General features: G+C 51.2%; 1 protein-coding gene across 2 annotated transcripts; it reads right to left on the reverse strand.

The window, feature by feature from the left end:
* Positions 1-605: 605 nt before the first annotated feature.
* MFNG (MFNG O-fucosylpeptide 3-beta-N-acetylglucosaminyltransferase) lies at positions 606-14,061 on the reverse strand. Of its 2 annotated transcripts, none has more exons than XM_040593992.1 (8): positions 13,131-14,061; positions 7,918-7,966; positions 7,265-7,367; positions 7,018-7,171; positions 6,465-6,550; positions 4,941-5,106; positions 4,344-4,429; positions 606-3,485 (listed from the first exon to the last, which is right to left on the reverse strand). In XM_040593992.1, the coding sequence occupies exons 1-8, from the start codon at positions 13,467-13,469 to the stop codon at positions 3,419-3,421; spliced, it is 1,050 nt and encodes a 349-aa protein (XP_040449926.1). In that variant the 5' UTR covers positions 13,470-14,061; the 3' UTR covers positions 606-3,418. The 2 variants fall into 2 exon arrangements, with proteins under 2 accessions (XP_040449926.1, XP_040449925.1); XM_040593991.1 differs by having other exon boundaries at positions 606-3,488.
* Between the last annotated feature and the right edge of the window lie 3,980 nt (positions 14,062-18,041).

An 18,041-nucleotide genomic window follows, 5' to 3' on the forward strand; every position in this document is an offset into this window, starting at 1 on the left:
GTTAAGAGGAGTTGGCACCAGAGGCAGAAGAATTGTCTAGTGGTTGCTATTCTCCTCTTGCCCCTTCAAGACTTCAGTGACAACTGCAGTTTCCCACCCATTTCCACTAACTTCTCTTTTACCCCTAAAGGAAACGATAGTCATTAGCATTCTTTTGCAATGACAGATAGGGGTTTCCTTATAAAAATTCTTTACAGCTAAGGGGAAAGTGAAGAAAGGGTATTGTTCACATGAAATCCTCACTTAATACTTACATGTCAAACACTGTAACTGCTTTTTTTCCCCCTCCTTCTCCTTTTCCTGAATCTTCAGTATACAGCTTAAACATCATTAATAGTGTTGGTTGCTATGGTGCTGGGCAGGCAGAGGTCTCTGTACTTGAAACCTTGAACTACACTTAATGTTGTACAACAGCAGGGTCATGCTAACATCTTTGACTTTGACCCCATTTTTCCCAGTAAAATATAAAGACCATGTCTCCATCCCTTTTCATTCTTGGGAGAGGAGTTTTTTCCTGCAATGAGAACAGGGAGCATGAGATAGAGAAAGGGAGAGAAAGAGATAAATAAAAGAAAAAGAAAGAAAAAAAATTAATAGACCAGTGGAACCTCTCCAAAAACTTTAACTGTTATATCAGAAATTCATAAAGGAGAATAGAAAAAGACCCCTGAAAAGTTTCATGTGAAATCATTTCTCATTTTCCCAAGCAGCTAAACATTTTAATAAACTAGGAAAATGAGGCTGTAAACCCACAATATCTGATAGCAAGCCCCAGGGGCAGGAACCATTCCTGAAACTAATTTTAACTTAGGTTTTAACGTTGATCAGATTTCATGTGGTGAATGTCCCCTTAAGCTGTCTCTCTGTTCTTAGAGAAAACCTGGTTTCTTTTGTCGACTCTATTTTCTTTCCAGTGCATTGTCGTCACAGGCACAACAGGACTTTCCTGTCATTCATTTCTCTACAGCCCGAGAGATGCTCTGCCCCAGACATCTCATCTGTTCTCAGTTTCCTTATGAGACAAGACATTTTCCACAGAAGTGGCACTTAACTGCTCCAGCAATGAAGCTCAGGTTTAAGAACCAGTCCCCATGCAGCCACTCAAGGACTCAACCTGTTTAACATCTGATCTGCAGCCATGCAAAAGGCACCAGGTCATTTCAGACCAGCTGAGTGAGGCCAGGATCCAAAGTGGGCTTCCAGTTTCTCTGTTTTGCTTTTCCCCAGGAAAGTGAAGCTGCTTTGCCAGTTTCCTCTCCTTCTCTGGGCACATGAATTTCATTTTGTTTTGACTGTCAGCAGGATCCACAGCTACCACAGGCTTTTTAGCTCAAAGTCTTGATTAACAACAGCTGAAAGTTTGAATGGGAAAAACTAAAAGATGCCCAGGTAGCGTAGATTTTTCTTGAAGACTCTTATTTCTTGTTGTGGACACATTTTTCATCTTCTGGCAGAGTTCAGACCAAATCATTTGCCCTGTGTGCTGCACTTGTCTTCCAATAGCTGGTTGTTTCTGTTTTAAGCCACATGATTCCTAGGTTCACATAGCTGTGCAAGCCAAATGTTTTGCATGATTCAAGGAATGTCCATTGGCATCAGCAAGCCCCTATCTCTGCTCAGGATGAATTTCCAGTTCAAAGGCACGTTGTGCAAAAGAACAAAGCAGGGCTTGCCGCTACGCAAGCTGGTTAAATGCCAGGAAGAATGACCAGATTGGAAAACAGCTCTACAGGCTCCTGTTTTCTGTTTCTCCAGAAATTAAAGTGCTCAATCATTTCTGGATCCCCCTTTGCAGATGTGGAAGGTATTTCTGATGCCTTTCCTTTAAACCTCATGTGTGCTGTGTAGGAGATGCTGGTGCTTGGTGGGGTGGGAGGAGGCGATAGAGTGGCCAGTTTTCAAATGGTAGAGGCACAGTGATAGTCGCTCTTGGCTCTTCCAGCGCAGCAGCAGCCGGCTTAGTCACATCAGCAGCATCAAAGCTCAGCAGCTCTTCAGAGAAAGGGCATTTGTCCTTTCATCTGGAGATTACAGGAATGTTTCACAGGTGCCAGCAGTGTGTTTTGAAACACACTTTAAAAATACCTGTTTGTGGCACCACCTGCCATTTAAAACAGCCTCTGTGCCTTCCAGCTTTCCCTGCAACACTCTCCCCCAGCCATTTAACCATGTGTACAAGGAGAAAACAGTGCCAAAGTTAATTCCCCAGCAAGCAGAATTGTCCAGCTTTTATGTCAGGCTCTGTATTGAGAAAGGGACTCTTCACAAACATGCCAGAAAACTTGTAACCTACTTGGGCCTGCTCCTTCCCCCTGTTATGCTCAGCAGGGACAGCAGGAAGGCAGAAAGCTGCTCTTAGCATCTGGAGGAAAGAAATAGGGAGATAAAAAGCTCTTTGGCTTGCTGCTTCCTTTCCTTCATGACTTAATTTTTTTGGTTGGGGCACAGAGAAGATTATAAAGCTGTAACCTCTAATCCACTCCTGAGCACTCCTTCTCCATCTCTTCCTTTCTCCTCCCTTTCAGCCAACTCTAATCCTTTATGTCTCCTCTCTCACAGAAAGGAGTTGGAGTCTAATCTCAGGCGACAGGTTGGTAATTAGAGCAAGAGATTATCCTGACCCCATATCAAGAAGGTAAAAAGAGAGGAATAATGCAGGGCCATATGACATCAAGTCTCCAGTGTTCGGTGGAGGAACCATCCTCATCTCGGTCAATCTCCTTCTGGCTCCCCCACCCCACACCCTTTCTCTTTTGTCTCATCAGAGGTAGGAATCCCTGATTCTTTGTACTTCCTGCCCATCTCCCCTTTGCCAAGCAAGGACTATGCGTTTCCAGCACTTGTTCAGCACAGAAATGGTCACATTTCCCATTTCTATAGACCTTGACTAAGCAGAGACTCAGCCAATGGCCTGTGGCTGGGAAGAAGTGGGTGGTGGGGAAAGCACAGGTAGATATAGAGGAAGAGGCCTTGCTCAGAGCAGCTGGAGCCAAGACACACCATCAGCTGTCATCAGCTGGGCACTGGTTGCCCATACCCAGGGCTTTTCTCGTCCAGCAAGATGAACCCACAGCAAGGAGCAGCAGCAGGTCCCCATCTCTACCGAAATGCCCAACAGTCACTACCCAGTCATTGATCTGCTCAAGGAAAGTATACTTTCTCTCATCCCTTGCACGAATCCCAGCACAGATGGGAAATTCATCCATGTGTCCAGCTCATGTTATCCATCTTTGGAATAGATCTTGTCTCTTGTCCTGCGTCACCAGTATTCAGTGAAGACCCAAAAAGCCATCACACAGCCCCAAGACTATGACAGAAAAGGGGAAACTGGGAGCACCAAGCTTCTTCTGTGTCCCACTCCCTGAATGCACCAGGTGAATGGATGTCACCAGGACCCACTGTAGCTGAGGCTCAGTCATCACCAGCCAACAGCTTGCAGGCACCAGGAGGTGTCGGGATAGAGATGGCAGTGGAGTGATCGAAACCTGCTGGGGAGAGAGTGAAGGAAGGTCAGGTGAGTGTTTTCACACCAGCACACATCTGGAGAATGGAAGACCTCTCTCTTGTGTCCCATCCCACATCAGGCACCCGCCCTGCACTACAGAGCTCCAGGACTGGTTGTTCACCTCAAGACGTCTTTTCTCAGCAAAATTAAGCAGCCAAGCCTCCCTCCAACACCTTGATCCAGTTCTGGCCCATGTAGCACAGGCCCATGGCTCACCCTGATCACAGGCAGAGAGACGGGCACTGCACCAGCCCCTGCTACATTGTTCTGTTGATGCTCTTTTCATTGCCTAGATGCTTCTCACCCCTGCTATCTCCAGCCAGGAGCTTCCTACCCATGTTCTGCAAATAACAACTTTAGGTTTGTTCACTCAAAGCAGAGAAGGTAAATGAAAGACCACTTTTGTTTGCAGTCAGCCTGAAGTGAACCTTTTTCTTTTTTCCCTTTAGTTTTTCTCAGCAAAACAAAAAATGAAAAAGCAAGCAGAATTTCCTTTCCTGAGTTGAAAAGAACATTTCTGTTCCTGTCCCAGAAGCAAAAGGTTAGCTTGTTCAGTCTCAAAATGTGAAATAAAAGGCAACACTTTTGGCTCAGGAATTTTTCAAATAAAATGTTTTGATACTCCTTTTCTTCCCACCCATCCAAAAAGGTTTGCAAGGTTTGTAAGCATTCACAAACAGCTTAATACTGGCATGCCCCTCACCCAATAAGCCATATGACTGCAAGGTTTCTGTCCCTCACTCTAGACCTCCTGCACCCCATTCGGCTGCCTCCCCCTCCCAGCCAGTTGTCTGAGGGCTCACACTGCAGCAACACCCAGAGCATTCATGCCACATACCTTGAGGGATCCTCTTGGGGTGAGAAGGGGCCATTGAGTTCAATAACATTGAGCTTGTTCTCAAAGACGCCGTAGCTGAGGGTGACCTGCAAAGAGGGGTGGTGAGAAAGGAGCAGGGAGGATGAGGTGAGCTCAGGAGCAAGGAGTTTGCTTTGGGTAAGAGGAGCTCCCATTCTGATTCCTTCTCTGCTGGCTTGGCCTCTGCCTTCCATGTCTCTCCTGTCTTCCTTCCCATGATCATCCACCACGCTAATCCCCCCTCACAAAGCAGACACAGTGCCATGTCAAAGCCCCTTCCTCAATCAATCATTATTTCTGCCTGTCCTTGTGCCATGTTCCCCCAGGGATGCTGTCAATCCTCCCATTACTTCCCATACATGTGCTCCCCACCATTGACTCCAGGGGCACCGTGACTGGCATCTGTGCTGCAGACAACATCTGCTCCTTATTTCAAAGAAGCATTTGTCAGGAAAAACTCCCCAAAAGAGCAGATGATTGATTCAAACCACATCAGTGCCACCAACGGAGCAATGTGCCTGTAAGCTCCCCTCCACTTCTTCTCACACACTTCCCTCTTGCTCCGTTTCCCCATCTCACCTGGTGCACGAGCTGAGAGGGGGGGATAAGCTGCAGGTTCTCCAGGTGGGAGTGGAAGAGTGCACTGGGAAGCAGCTGCCCACCAACTTTGCACTCAACGATGTAACCCACGGTGCAGTCGTCCGGCAGGCGGATGAGCTCTGAAGTGCTCAGGAAGTTCCTGCCACTGGAAGACAGTAGCACTGCATGGGTTAGGAAAAGAGTAGGGAAGGATACAGGTATCCACTTGGGTGGGAGATAAATGAAGGACTTAACTGAAAACCAAAGTAAATCTTGGAACTAGGCAAGAAATCCCTGGGTTCCACTTGCAAAGATTTGGGAGTGTGTTTGGTCTTTGACCACTCCCAGCCATCCTGTTCCACTATTTGTCAGGTGCTGTCCCTGAGACATATCCAGCTTTGCAGCGAGCTGATGCAGAGAGCTTGCACACTTTGCCAAGTCACTTTTTCATCTGCTTGGTGAGCTGCACTGAGCCCCTGGGGGGTCAGACAAGCCAGCACAAGAGAAACAGCAGGCCCACATGGCCAGGACCAGGAGGAAGAAGAAACAGGTCAGTCTCGTGCAGCTTGGATAAGCCATCCATGGCTTCACTGTAGTGTAACACAGCAGGCTTGGCCACCCTTTGACGACAGACTAAACCAAATTTTAAGGCTCCTGTAACTGGAAGCAGTCACACAGCATGAAGCACTGTCTACTATAACATGCCTCAGCTAGTTCAACTGTGTTTTAAGCATTTTAACACAGTCGTGGAAGATTATGCCAAGTTAGGCATTATCTATCCATGCCACTTTCATTTTACCCTGGATCACAGATCATCCTCCTGTCTGGGTCCACAATAAAATATTTATTATGGGTTTCAGCTACACCAGCCACCTGAAGTGGACCGAATACCTCTTTCTGGATACACACAGACCTGGGTAAGACTGGCACAGCCACTGCCTATTAGTGTATGTGCGTATAGCCTGTGATATAACCTTGGGTGTCACAGGAAACATCATGTTCTTGTAGGCTGGGCTAAAACAAGGTGTCGGGACCTACTTCTGTTCTCCATGCACCAAGCTGAGGAAATGACAGTGGCCACTGTAAGAAGCTGAAGAGGGTTTGGGGTGGGGGAATGGGAAATTAGCTCAGAAGGGAGGTACAGGAGGTTGGGAAGAGACATATCAAGGGGAGAGAAGAGAGGCAGGCAAGGAAAGCACTTAGGGGAAGAGGCAAAGGAAGCTGAAAGGGAAAGGGTGTGGGGGAATACCCAAGAGCTGAAAGGAGTTGGGGAGAGGGGAGTATGTTATCCTATGGTCATGTTTGCTGACATGCCTGCTCTTGCCTCTTTCTAATCAGGTGGCAGACCCACACACTACATCCTTCCTCCAGTTCCACATGCTTGCAGATGTCTAGCAGGTGGCACTCTGCACCCTTGCAAACATCCTTGCAAACACCATAAATCCAGATTTGACATTGCTAGGAATTAACGTGCAGCCATGTTCTTCATCCCCTAAGGCTCCCATACCCACCAGCAGAGCTCACCTGGCCCACGGCACCATCTTGCTTGCCAGCTTGCGGCTGATGCAGAACCCAGCCCCTCCCGTGGCAAACCAGAAGTGCACAGATTTCTGGAGAGAAAGCGCAGAGAAAATCAATGGCAGAGGCTCAAACAATCCCATACTCCCTGAGATGGGAATGCTGGAAACCTAGATTTGATGCCAGGATGAACACAGCCTTATTGTCGCCCCAGACCCCGGACTGCTGCTCAGAAGAAGGACTTAACAGCAACACATCACAGATTTTGACCTCATATTTTGAGCGGCCAAGTTCCTGCTGGCAGCAGCAGGTAGGCTGCCCAAAGCAGGCTTATCTCCTGGCAGACAGGTACCCAAAGGCTCAGCAGCCACATGGGACTCTTCCCCTAGGTAGATAGGGTTGAGTCAACACCTACAGCCATGTTCAGACAAGACTGGCAAGTTTTCAGCTGTTGCCTGTTGCTCTTGGGACCTGTCTCTCCTTGGGGTACATCTACGGCCAATGAACCAGACCACTAAAAGCAACTCATTGGCCCCCACACCCCCACCACGGGCTGTACCGTCTGGTTGTTTGGCAGCGTTTCGGAGGCCCGGATGGGTCGGTTCAGGCTGGGTTTCCCCAGGTAAATGTCCCACATTGCAGAGTAGGAGGACAAGAGCTTCAGAAGGGCCTGAGAGTTCAGGTAGTTGTCATCATCCATGTGGCAAAACCAGCTGCAGGGAGACAGGAGTGAAGACACAAGAGGCTTGCACTAAGGAGGGTACATCTTGCTTTCAGGGGTCCCCCTCATGGCAGCCCTGTCTCACCTCTGGTCGCTGGCCATGAAAGCATTGAACTCAGCAGCCATCTTGCAGGAGAGGGCCAGGTGGCTGTGCTCAGCAGAGCAGTTGGTGAAGATCGCGTGGTTGCCTGCAGTGAGACAGAAAGCTGTGGCTCAGGGCTGGCCCACTTCACATGGTCACAGGGAGGATCCCTGGCCAGGAGGGAAGGGGTTTGTTCACAGCCAACCTCCTCACAGCCCCACCCTGAACAGGCATCCAAGCCCACGGTGATGTGGTCTCCATCCTTCTCCCTAGCAGGAGATGAAACCTGGAGAAAGCCAAGCATCTTGGCCAAGACTAGGACACCTGCCAAACACACTTCCACCCTGCCCACTGCTAGCCAGGGTGTGGGGGCTGAAGGGCTCTCTCATGGGTTGCTTCTGCCCATGGATGCTTTAAGGCAGACAGCACCCTACCTCCAGCTGACTGCATGCCCTGAGTAAGCCAACTGAACCAAACCATCACTGTTGCAGCTTGCAGTCCTCCCACGGGACGTGGCGAGGGGTGCACTTCAAGGGGCAGCGCTGGTGCAGGAGAGCCAGCCTTCGTGCCAGGCCCCCTCCCAAGGCTGTGGCAGTTCAGAGGCTGAAGGTGGGGGGAAGGTGGTGTTATTATATGACAAATCATTAGGTTGTTACCCATTCTCCTTTTCAGGGCATCATCTTCTTCATCGGTGAAGACGTAGGTCTGGGGAAATGAAGAAAGGAAGTTACTCTCAAGGCTGGAGCTGGTGCTGCTCCTGTCCACCCACCCCTTCCCCTCCGCAGCTGGGCATGCTTACCATGGTCACCCCACTCTGTCCTCTGCTGCCGTGCTCCCCTTCCCAGGCAGCAGTTGAGCAGAGGGATGGCCACACTCTGCATGGCACAATCATCCGCTTGTGTGGCTTCATTCACACACACACCCCCCTTCACCTTGGGAACAGGGAGAAGGGGCCTGTGACACTGAGTGAGGGGGTGAGGGACCCCTGGCTTAGGAGTCGGTGGTAAAAAATGAAAGTACTGTGGCTGAACGATGCTCGGGTTAAAAGCAGAACATCTGTTTGTGTGTTAAGTGTGCACAGCCCCCTGCCGCTTATTGCTGCCTCCTCCTCTACCCCCAGGCCTCTCTAATCCCTCTCACTGCCATTATGTGGCACATCTCCCCCTCTTCAGGGCCAGGCAGGGATCAGGGCTGGTGGAGAAAAGCTTTCCTCAGGCAGAAAATGAGCTTTCATGAAATCAAAAAGGAGTCGCGAGCCGTAAACAGTCTCTCCACCAGCTGCCCACAAGCTGGTTAAATGCAGCACCTGGGCAGGGACAAAGGGGACGAGGCAGGCAGAAAACAGCTCCAGGAGCCGTCAGTGCTCCCAAAGGCTCTGACAAGGAGATGAGAGTCTACATCTCCCCACACCCACCCAGCGTTTGGCAGATATGCCCCCATCAGGAGGATGTGGAAAGAGAAATGTTCTGCACATGAAAAGAAAGCAGTGAAGGACCCTAAGAGACCACCTGGCTCCAGCACAGACAGCAGGATGGTTTCATGATATGTATATGCTACAGTGACTTGGCAAATTACCCTGCAACAACTGAGCTGCAGCAATGGGCCATGCACATTCCTACCCCACCCCACTAGTAAAGTCTCCTAGTTAAAACCACTTTCGAGGTGATCACGGGACAAGAAGCAATTAGCAAAGTCTCACATAAAGGAGCTGCTCTGGGTCAGGGGACCGTATCGCAACCTTCAGGCAAGGCAGGGATTGTCGGTGGCACAGGATTTCCCTCACTAGTGTGTCAGAGCCAGAAATTTCCACTATAACAAATATTTCATCTTAAAGAAAAAAAATTCTGAAACAGTTGAAACTTTCTGACATTTTCAAAAAAACCCAGAAGCATTGTTGCTGGAAATGACAGCTTACAGATATAAAACTGACTAGAAATCATGTGTCTAATAAGCATCATATCTGATTGACTTAGAATAGGAATTTGCATCTTTTGTCAGATTTTCTACTTGTGAGAATATTCCAAGGTTCTCACTTTCCTCTTGATGCAAGGTGGGAAAAGTTTTTTTGCAGACATCCAACATGTTTCTGTGGGAATGCAAGGTTGAAGGAACATTGCCACCACGGGGAACTCCAGACTGTCCAAAATAGCTGGAAAAAGAGAACTGTGAGTGCACGGACTAGGCAAATCTGATTTCTCCAGCTCTCTCAAACTCTGATTTCCATAGCATACCTGGCTACAGTACTCCAGAGATGCTGCAGTATGTGCCCTGGCTCTGTCCTGAAGAAGATCACAATAGCACAGGCAGCTGCCTGCATCCTTGTCTCTACATCCCTCATGGCCGTGAGTGGGCCAGATCCACACATGGTGTTGGGATGGGAGAGAGAGAGAAATGCCCCAGCTAAAAACCTGCCTGGAGACCATTTGGTCCAGTTCTGCAGGTCTTTCTCAAGGAGACACCAGCCGCTGTTGTCCATACTAATGGAGTCTGGAAGAGATTCAGGTCTCTTGGGCCATGCCAGACCTGCTCTCCCTGATACGGACAGGCAAGCAGAGGAACATCTGGTGTCACTTCTGTCCCTGCAGGCAAATGGGGTAGACAGAAACAACATCCCTATCGAATCCACCCTCCTGTTCTCCACCAGAACACCTATGAGGTCATGCAGGACCTCCCATTGTGGTGCCTCAGCACAGAGACTGGACCAGGATGGATGCCAATGCTACTGCGGGGCAGCCAATCGGGGCCTGAGGAGATATGCAGCACAGAAAGCATCCCTCTGTTCTGGAGAAGATGGCTGGGTGGGAAAGGATGCCTGCTGGACAGCAGTGCAAGCAGTGATATGGGCCACTGGTGTTAAATGACTTTGGCGGCTCTCCGTGGACATAAGAGCCCATGTAATGGATAAGCACTAGACTTTGAAACCTCTTCATCCCAATTTGGGAAAGTAGCCTAACAAGGAAAAACTAGGAAAAGGGAATAAAAATGTGGAATCTGGCAATCCAGGGCCATGTTCATCTCCCAGGCTCTCAGGATATCCCTTCTCCAGGGAGAAAACCCCTCCAAAATGCAAACATCTCAGTAGCATCATTGTTGTGTCCTGCCCAGAGAACAGATTCAAAATCTGCGGTGTGTTCACAGCACTGAAAATATGAAAGCCATTTCAGGATGGGTCATCCAAAGGTTTCAGTTCAATCGATTGGATGTCTGAGTTTCCAAAAGGAGGAGTTGCTAGAATCAGTTTACATTACCAAACAAAATGCCATTTCAGACCAGAAACCCACACTTACCTCCATCAAAACTAGCAGGGCCAAGAATGTAAGCCACTCCAAGATCCTATCTGGCCTAAACAATCATCAAATCAGGTTTAGACAAAACCTTTGCTGAGGAGAAGGCCTTTCACTGAAATGACTTCCACATCAAGCTCCAGTGGAAAGTTTGTCGTGGATCAGTTCTCAAGAGGTAGAGCGTGGCCCAGTGAAGAGTGTCCACCTCACATTTCCCCTTTCGTCTCCCACCAGCTGCATATTTTCTCCTCTGTTTGAACAGCGCAGTTTCAGGGAAAATGTCTCTTTCTCTTATTGTCTACCCCAAAAGAGTTCAACACAGAGGACTTTTAATTTGGCTCCTGTACAGTCTGTCCTAGCCATAAAAACCACATCTGTTCCTGCCTCCTGTTACAGTCACCTAAGCCCGACCTGTGAGGTCTGGGTTCCTTCCTCTGGGAGGACACCGTGCAGGTAACCAGCTCGGAAACCAGGCTTGGCATCAGTAGCACGGCTGGCTATTAAAATTTCCCTGCTGGACACTGCAAAGAAGGACCCACTGAACTGGTCTCCAGCCATGAGTAAGGGCAAGTGAGACAGCAAGACGGGGGGGTCAGCCCTAGGAGGAGGCAGTCTCTGCCCTTCAGGGCTTCTGAAAACCTGGATCTCTCTGGGACTGGGTTTTAAGCCTATGTCTCTCCATAAAGACTCAATAATAGGAGATCTGGTGCCCTATCCCTGGCCCCACAGCAATCAAATGTCCTTTGCAGATTAAGAGCTCTAGGGTTTTTTGCTAATCAAGGTTTCTATATTGTCAGTTTTTCAAAACGAACCCTTTCCCCTACCTCCAAAAAACCACGCCAGCAACAGTATATTAAAAAAAAAAAAGAGCTTTTGACATTCATGTACTTCTATTTACCTCCCTCCCTGTCCCCCACACCCCTGCCCTCAAGGCCATTTATTAAAAAAAAGCAGAAGCAAAACATGGAAAATTGAGAAAGTGGGAGGAAAACACTGATTTTGCAAAAAAAATTGATACCAATGAAAAAACTGTTTAAAAATGACTGACGCTCCCACTCTACCCTTCCTTCCTATTCCCCTGCTCAGTCTGTGAAGCCTTCCTAGAGCCTGGCAGCAGCATGGAAAATTCAACACCTCTTCCCAGGTTTGGACATCATTTGTTTGCCAAACAGAGGGTCAAATGAATCTGGGGAGCTAGTATCTAATTCCTGTCATCAGCAGATTGGCCAGGCACCTGCTTGTCAAACGCATGAGGAGCGAAAGGTGAGCTGCTCCTTAAAAACCCAGTCCAAAAGCCCCACTCACAGTATCTCAGTGCCAGTGCAGCCATGTGTTTGGGCTTGGTTTCTCCAAAGACCTGCTGGTCTGAGGTCAAGCAGAGAGGAGAAGTGCATCTGGAGGAGGAAGCAGTACATCGCAGATGCTGAGAGGGACACGCAGACAGGAGGGGAACCATGCTCAAAATAGGACATGGCTTCCTGTGACGACAGTAGCAGACCAGACAGTTGCAGCACCATGCAATGGAAAACCACCCTTACCCAGAAAACCCTGCCTTGCTTCAAGCACTCTCCTACCCAATACCACCGCCCCCATCCCCCTTCCTTGAGGAGGCCTGAACTTGTCTTCTAGGCACCTGTCACACACAGGCAGAGGCAAAAAAACACCCTTTGAAGGCAGCCGCAGGACTTCTTTCTTGAGAAGCAGCTCTGCGAAGGAGGGAGAGAAGTACCCGAGCTCTGGGGAGTACTTCTGCCCACCAGTAAGCCAGTTTGCACAGCACCACCAACGCGGTGCCCCACATCGATTCTTCTAACAGGAAGGAAACTCTCCAAACTCTGCTTTAACAAAGGTGGAAACATCAGACCCCCAGTTAAAAAAAAAATCATCACATCACTTCAAGATCATGCACATGAGAGGATCTGCCCAAGAAAGCAGGGCATGGATTGTGCTGATGTGCTAGCGAGTGAACAGGGCTGCAAACACCCCTCCTGCACTCCACGAGGTCCTCCAGGTCCTCCTGCCTCACTCTCCTGCCCTCTGCACCACACAGTCCGGGGCGAAGGGTGCCCCGGCGCATTGCGGGCATCCTGAGGGAGGGCCAGGGGGAGCCACTCGGCTCGAAACCCAGCAAACTCATGGTGCTAGGAGGTAGAAAACCACCATTTCATACAGACCCAGGGCGGTCTGTGTTCTCAGTCTGGTGTAGCCCAGGCAGTCTGTGGCCCATGGTGTCACTGGTTAAAAAAAGGAAATTAAATCCCTTCCACCCCAAGGTGAAAGATTCAGGCTTAGGTTAAGGACAAGTGATGCCTGCTAAGAGCACATGTCCTCCTAGCCTTCATGGGAGGAGCCCACAGAAGCTCTCTGCCAGCCTTTTTTCCTATGAAGCAGCTACTGGTGAAACATTTTTCCCAGGTAGCATCCCCCTTTCAACATGAACAGAAGTAAGAATCAGGGAAAATGAGGCAAAGGTAGGACTGCAGTACCCAACCTCCCCTTCCTTTGGCCTTTATCCCCCGCCCCCGACACTCTGTCCTTGCCCCATTACCAAACACCCCCTGTCTAGCCTGAATCCATGTGCTCACCTGCTCTCTGGCCCGGGATATCCATGTGTCCAGGAGCAGCTCCATCCTGCTCTGGTGAAATCTCTTGGTTGTCTTCACAGCTATGAAAATGTCCCCAAGTGTCAGGCTTTCCTCAGTCCTGTATCCCTCTGGAGGATGGACTTGTGGGGCCTTCTGCCCGCTGCCACCTCCTCCCTCTGGGCTCACTTTGCTCCATTGCTCTGGCTTCTCCAACATCCCCTCCCTGAGCCTCGGGTACTGAACTGTTTCCTGAGCCCCACGGTGCCGCACGGAGAGGAGAGCCACGCTGACAAGGAAGACTGCAGCTCCAGAGAGACCATGGATGAGCCGACGGCCCATGGCTCCCAAATTGTTCCCAACGCAGCCAGTATCCTATTGAACAAGGACAACCTCTGCCTGTACCTCCATGTGAAGCTGTCCGCTCTTCTTGAAGCCTCCAAAGGTGCAGGACCAGCCAAGAGCAAGGTCTGAATACGATGTGGCCAAGGAATAGGGTGGGTAAAGACCAGAAAGTCAAAGAGACAGCCACTCCAGAGGATACTGGTCGAGGGGGAGAGTTTTCACAGACTAAGACAGCTCGATGACCCAGTGAGGCAGAGACACGTGATGGGAAAATACTCCGAGGTGACTGGCAGGTGGCTGGCACACTCTGCCAGGAGGAAAGCGAGCATCCCAACTCCCAGTAGAGAGGCCAAGGATCCCAGGCTGGGGGTCGAAGGGGCAGCAAAGGAGATCAGAGCCATCAGCTGGGAGTCTGGACCGAAGGCATCAGTTCCCCAGCAGACACCAGCCCAAGCACCCAAGGCAGGGCGCGCGGGGCGGAGGCGAGCGGCTGCAGGGCAGGGCCCGGGTGCCATGCATGCGGGGGGCTGGCTCCCCACCTGCTCCCCACAGCAGCTCCCCACAGCAGCTGCCCTTGCTCCCCGGAGCCCAGGTCCCGCCTCCGGGCACGGGGCGGGGCGCCAGCCCGGGGGAGGAAGAGGATGGAGGGTGGAGAATGGGGAGGGGGGAGCCCCGGGAACGACGGGGGTGGGCGGGGGGGGGGTGGGGGGGTGGCCAGGCTGGGACATCTCCGAGGTGGCACACAGCTGATCTGGGAGGACAAAGCTGTTGTTTGACTTTTCCCAGCTCCTCGGCGACAGGCCAGCCCGACCTCTGCAGCCCTGCGCTGCTGTAGGAGGAGGGGAAGGTGGCACGGATGTGGGCTCTGGTGAAGTTAAGGTGCAGGGTCCTATACTGTTCTTGAGAAGAACGATGTTTCCCCAGGAATTCCCCTAGCCCCAGCCTTTTCCTGTGGGCACTGCTCTGAATTGCTCTTTAACCTGCCTTTTAACCTTACCCTACCTCCTCAAAGGACAGTGTGTCCCCTGCTGCCCCCCCCAATATGTCCCAGAGTCTCAGACTAGGGTCTGGCCCCCACTTTTGACACCCATCTCCCCAAACCATGACCCAGACCCTCTCTACTTTTGAAGGTCCCTTTGCCTGCAGCCACGTGCCCCCCTGCCCCATCTCACACCCCCACCAGGGATGCCCAAGGACAGTCTGCTGCCTGGGTGGCTGCAGAGCCAGCGATACCGGAACAGGTACACCAGCACCAGAGAGTGCAAGGGAGGGCCCGCCACCTCCCCTTCAATGTCCATGGCTCAGCATCACCGCTGAGTTTATATCCCACCCAGTTCCTTGCCCCCTGCAGCAGGGCTGAACTCAGCAACTCATCCCATGTGGCTCGTGCTGCCCAAAATGATGCTTCCTTTTCTCCTTCCCCAGGCAAGGAAGGGAGGTGTCCTTGCCCTTTGTGGAGAACACCAGGCAGTGGCACAGGCGGAGCAGCAAAATGGCACCTCCAGCTCCTTCCCCACCACCAGCACCACTGGGTATAGCTGTACATCTCCCCTGCACCACCTTCACCTGGCCATCTGGCTGCCAACAAGGCCAATGAAGCCAAGTGGGCAGTCTGGGGCCATGATACAGGACGTGCTGAGGGTAGCTGAGCAAGTCCTGCACAGAGAAGGCTTTCCTCAGGGACAGGGATATCAGAGACCGTTACAAGGTGTAAGAGCACCTCCCAAGACAAGGACCAGCACAGATGGGAAATCATGGGGTGAGCACCACAGATTGCTGCATGCTTTTGCTGGTTCAGTTGGCTACAGGGTGGATGACCATGAAGGTCCCTTCATGCTACCTCTAGGCCACTTTACAGAGCAGCTGGGGCGTACAGAGAGGTAGACAGCCCAGGAGGTGGAAGATACCCACACCCACACCCCAGCTTCCCTATGCAGCAAGCATGGGTGCAACAGGATGGTAGTGCTCTACATAAGATGTTGAAATTAGAGCGCCTCCTCAGGGAGCTGCAAGCTGTGGGCATCCAATCTCAGCATACCAAAAAAAATAAAAATATAAAGTAATAAGATGGGGACTCAAGGGAAATGCTGGGGGAGACATGGCTCCATGTGGCAAAAGCCACCCCCCCCCCCCCCGATCAGATCATGGGACCTCAGAAAAGGGGGTCAGGGCAGTGGTCATCCGGGTCCTTCTGTTCCACACTCCCACCATGTGTGCAGATGCAGACACTTTCCAGGCACACAGGGAAGACCTCCCTGCAGGGCTAAAACTGTGTGCTCCATTTCCCCAGACCTCGCACGCACACTTTTACCCATGCCGCATCCCCAGGTACAACTTTTTTCTTTTGTAAGGAAGAAACCACTGAATCCACTTCTTCTTCCCATGTATTTCTCTGAGTCTCCAAGACTCCTAGCCTTCCCCTAAAGCAAGAACATCTCAAGAGCATCTCCCATATCCCTTTGGAGGGTCTCTGCAGGTTTTATATTTAGAACCCTTTGAATAGCAATGCTTTCTTACACTGATTTGTGGCGGGGCGGGGGGGGGGGGGGGGGGGGAGGGAGTTATTCACCTTCAGGCCCTACATCTGCAGGGAAGCAAAGCTGGTACAACTGATCCGCTGCCTCTGCACTAAATACTGGGATTGTTCCTATGGCTAGCCACTGCTCCTGAACCAGAAATTAACCTCTCCAGGTGCTTCGGCCACACACCAGCAGCCCCAGGCAGCTGTAAAGGCAGCTTCCATGGCTCCCAGGCATCCTGCGGCACCTCCCAGCCCTGGCCTAGATCATCTGGGGGACAGGGAACGCAGGCAGTGGAACCTTAGCGATGTCCCCAAAAGACATGCAAACACGATTCAAAGCTACCTTGTACAGAGCACGGTGCCAGGAGGCAGAACAGGTCAGACCCAACCACACACAAAGCAGATGATGCCCAGTGCTGAAGGTGAGCACAGCCTGCTTCTTGCACTCTGAGACACCTCTTTTTTCTGGGATGCCAGGGATGCAGGGGGCATTCAGTGCCCAACCCTGCCTCAGGCTGAGGCTGGCTAACTCATCACTGGGGGACAGGGAGTGTGTGCATGGGACAGAGCCCCCATGCTGCTGCAGCTCTGCTGGGGCAGAGGGGCAGTGCAGAAAGGGCTGGCAGCTTTCCAGGGGAACACACACACCACCTTGCCAACCCTCTCCCTAGAGGGAGAAATTTTGCTCTTGGTGACTCATTACAGGGGCTTGCACAAGGCTGTTACAGCTGGTAATTGGTGCCCAGGCTGGCTAATTGCATTCTGCCAATTACCTAACCTGTGACTCATTCCTCCAAGCAGGCAGTGACCCCCCCAGAGGTACAAAGAAGGTGAGCTGGGGTCTACAGAGCAGTGGAGGGTCATTTACATATGCCTTGGAGCCCTCTGCCCTGCTTCTCACCCGTGTCCAGAACGAGTTGAGGCTGGATTTTGAAAGCCTTAGGGGAGACAAGAGGGATAAAGACAGGGGCTGGAAGAAGCCTGGGAGCAGGCGAGGCAGTGCTGCCTGCTGCTCAGAGCTCAGCAGTGCCAACCTGCCTCCCAGCAACCTTCTTCTGCCTTCCTTCCCCTCCAGCTGACACCAATGGCCCAGGGAGGTGCTGGAGGATAGCTGTCTACTTGAGAGGGACTAGCAAGCACCAAGCTGGGAGCAGAGCCTGACTGCCCAAAAACAAGCAGGCCTGCTCTTAACCACCCCCAGCCTAGGCCATAGGGTTGGGGATGGTTCCCAGTGCCAGTAGTGGCAGAAGTTGTCAGGCCCCAAATCAGAGTGCCACACAGAGTGTTTTCCCTGGATACTCAAGTGCTACTTTTTTTCCCTACAAAGATGCAAACTCTAACCTCCAAATCTATGTAAGGATGGATAGAAGCTTGCTTTGGGACTTTTCTCATCAGCTCAACAAGAGTCTCATTTTGTTTGCCTGCAGGGCAAGCACCTTCCCAGGGGGCTGTCTGTGCCTGGATGCTCAGGCTGCATCCCCTGGAGTGTGTGTCATTTGGGAGCTTTCACCTGGAGCCATGTGTTACACCAGTTCCCCCTTCCTTGGGAGAGCTGCATCGCTCCAGGGCAGAGCTGGGACTTTGCTCTACATTTTAGTGACTGCAGGTTAAAATCTTTTCATTTTCTTTCCTTCCTACCTTCACTCTTGTCCTCATGAAAGACACAGGCAACTGGTTTAGAGCCTGAAATAACACCTCACAGGGGACCCATGAAGATCAGCAAGCTAATCTTTACTCAGAGCTTCAAAAGTGCATGGCACTAGCAGTGCCCTAATCGCAGGGGCAAGGAGGACACAGAGATGACTTGATTGGTGCTGGTTGCCCATCTCCCACTGACCCCAGGATCAGTGGGCTCAGCCCTGTCTGGCCTCAAGCCCCATGGAGCCTCCCAGGGCCACAGACTCCATTTTCCCCTTGCATGCCCCAAGAAAGACCACCTACCACCACCTCTCCAAGTGTGGGTGTCCTGGTACCCCTTCCCTAGAGCAGGGCTGATAATGGCAATTGGTTAGGGGTCAGGACTGTGCCAGGGTAGGGAAGCAGGGCTG

The sequence above is a fragment of the Falco naumanni genome, chromosome 5, assembly GCF_017639655.2.
Source record: "Falco naumanni isolate bFalNau1 chromosome 5, bFalNau1.pat, whole genome shotgun sequence".
Classification (NCBI taxonomy): Eukaryota; Metazoa; Chordata; class Aves; order Falconiformes; family Falconidae; genus Falco; species Falco naumanni.

What these genes read in the sequence shown, in the direction of transcription:
- MFNG (XM_040593991.1), bottom strand. Translation starts at nt 13,469, where the DNA reads ATGGGCCGTCGGCTCATCCATGGTCTCTCTGGAGCTGCAGTCTTCCTT. An exon ending in TATCCCGGGCCAGAGAGCAG is followed by an intron (nt 7,967 to 13,130) that starts GTGAGCACATGG and finishes TCATTTCCCCAG; the next exon opens with ACCTACGTCTTCACCGATGA. An exon ending in TGCCCTGAAAAGGAGAATGG is followed by an intron (nt 7,368 to 7,917) that starts GTAACAACCTAA and finishes GTCTCACTGCAG; the next exon opens with GCAACCACGCGATCTTCACC.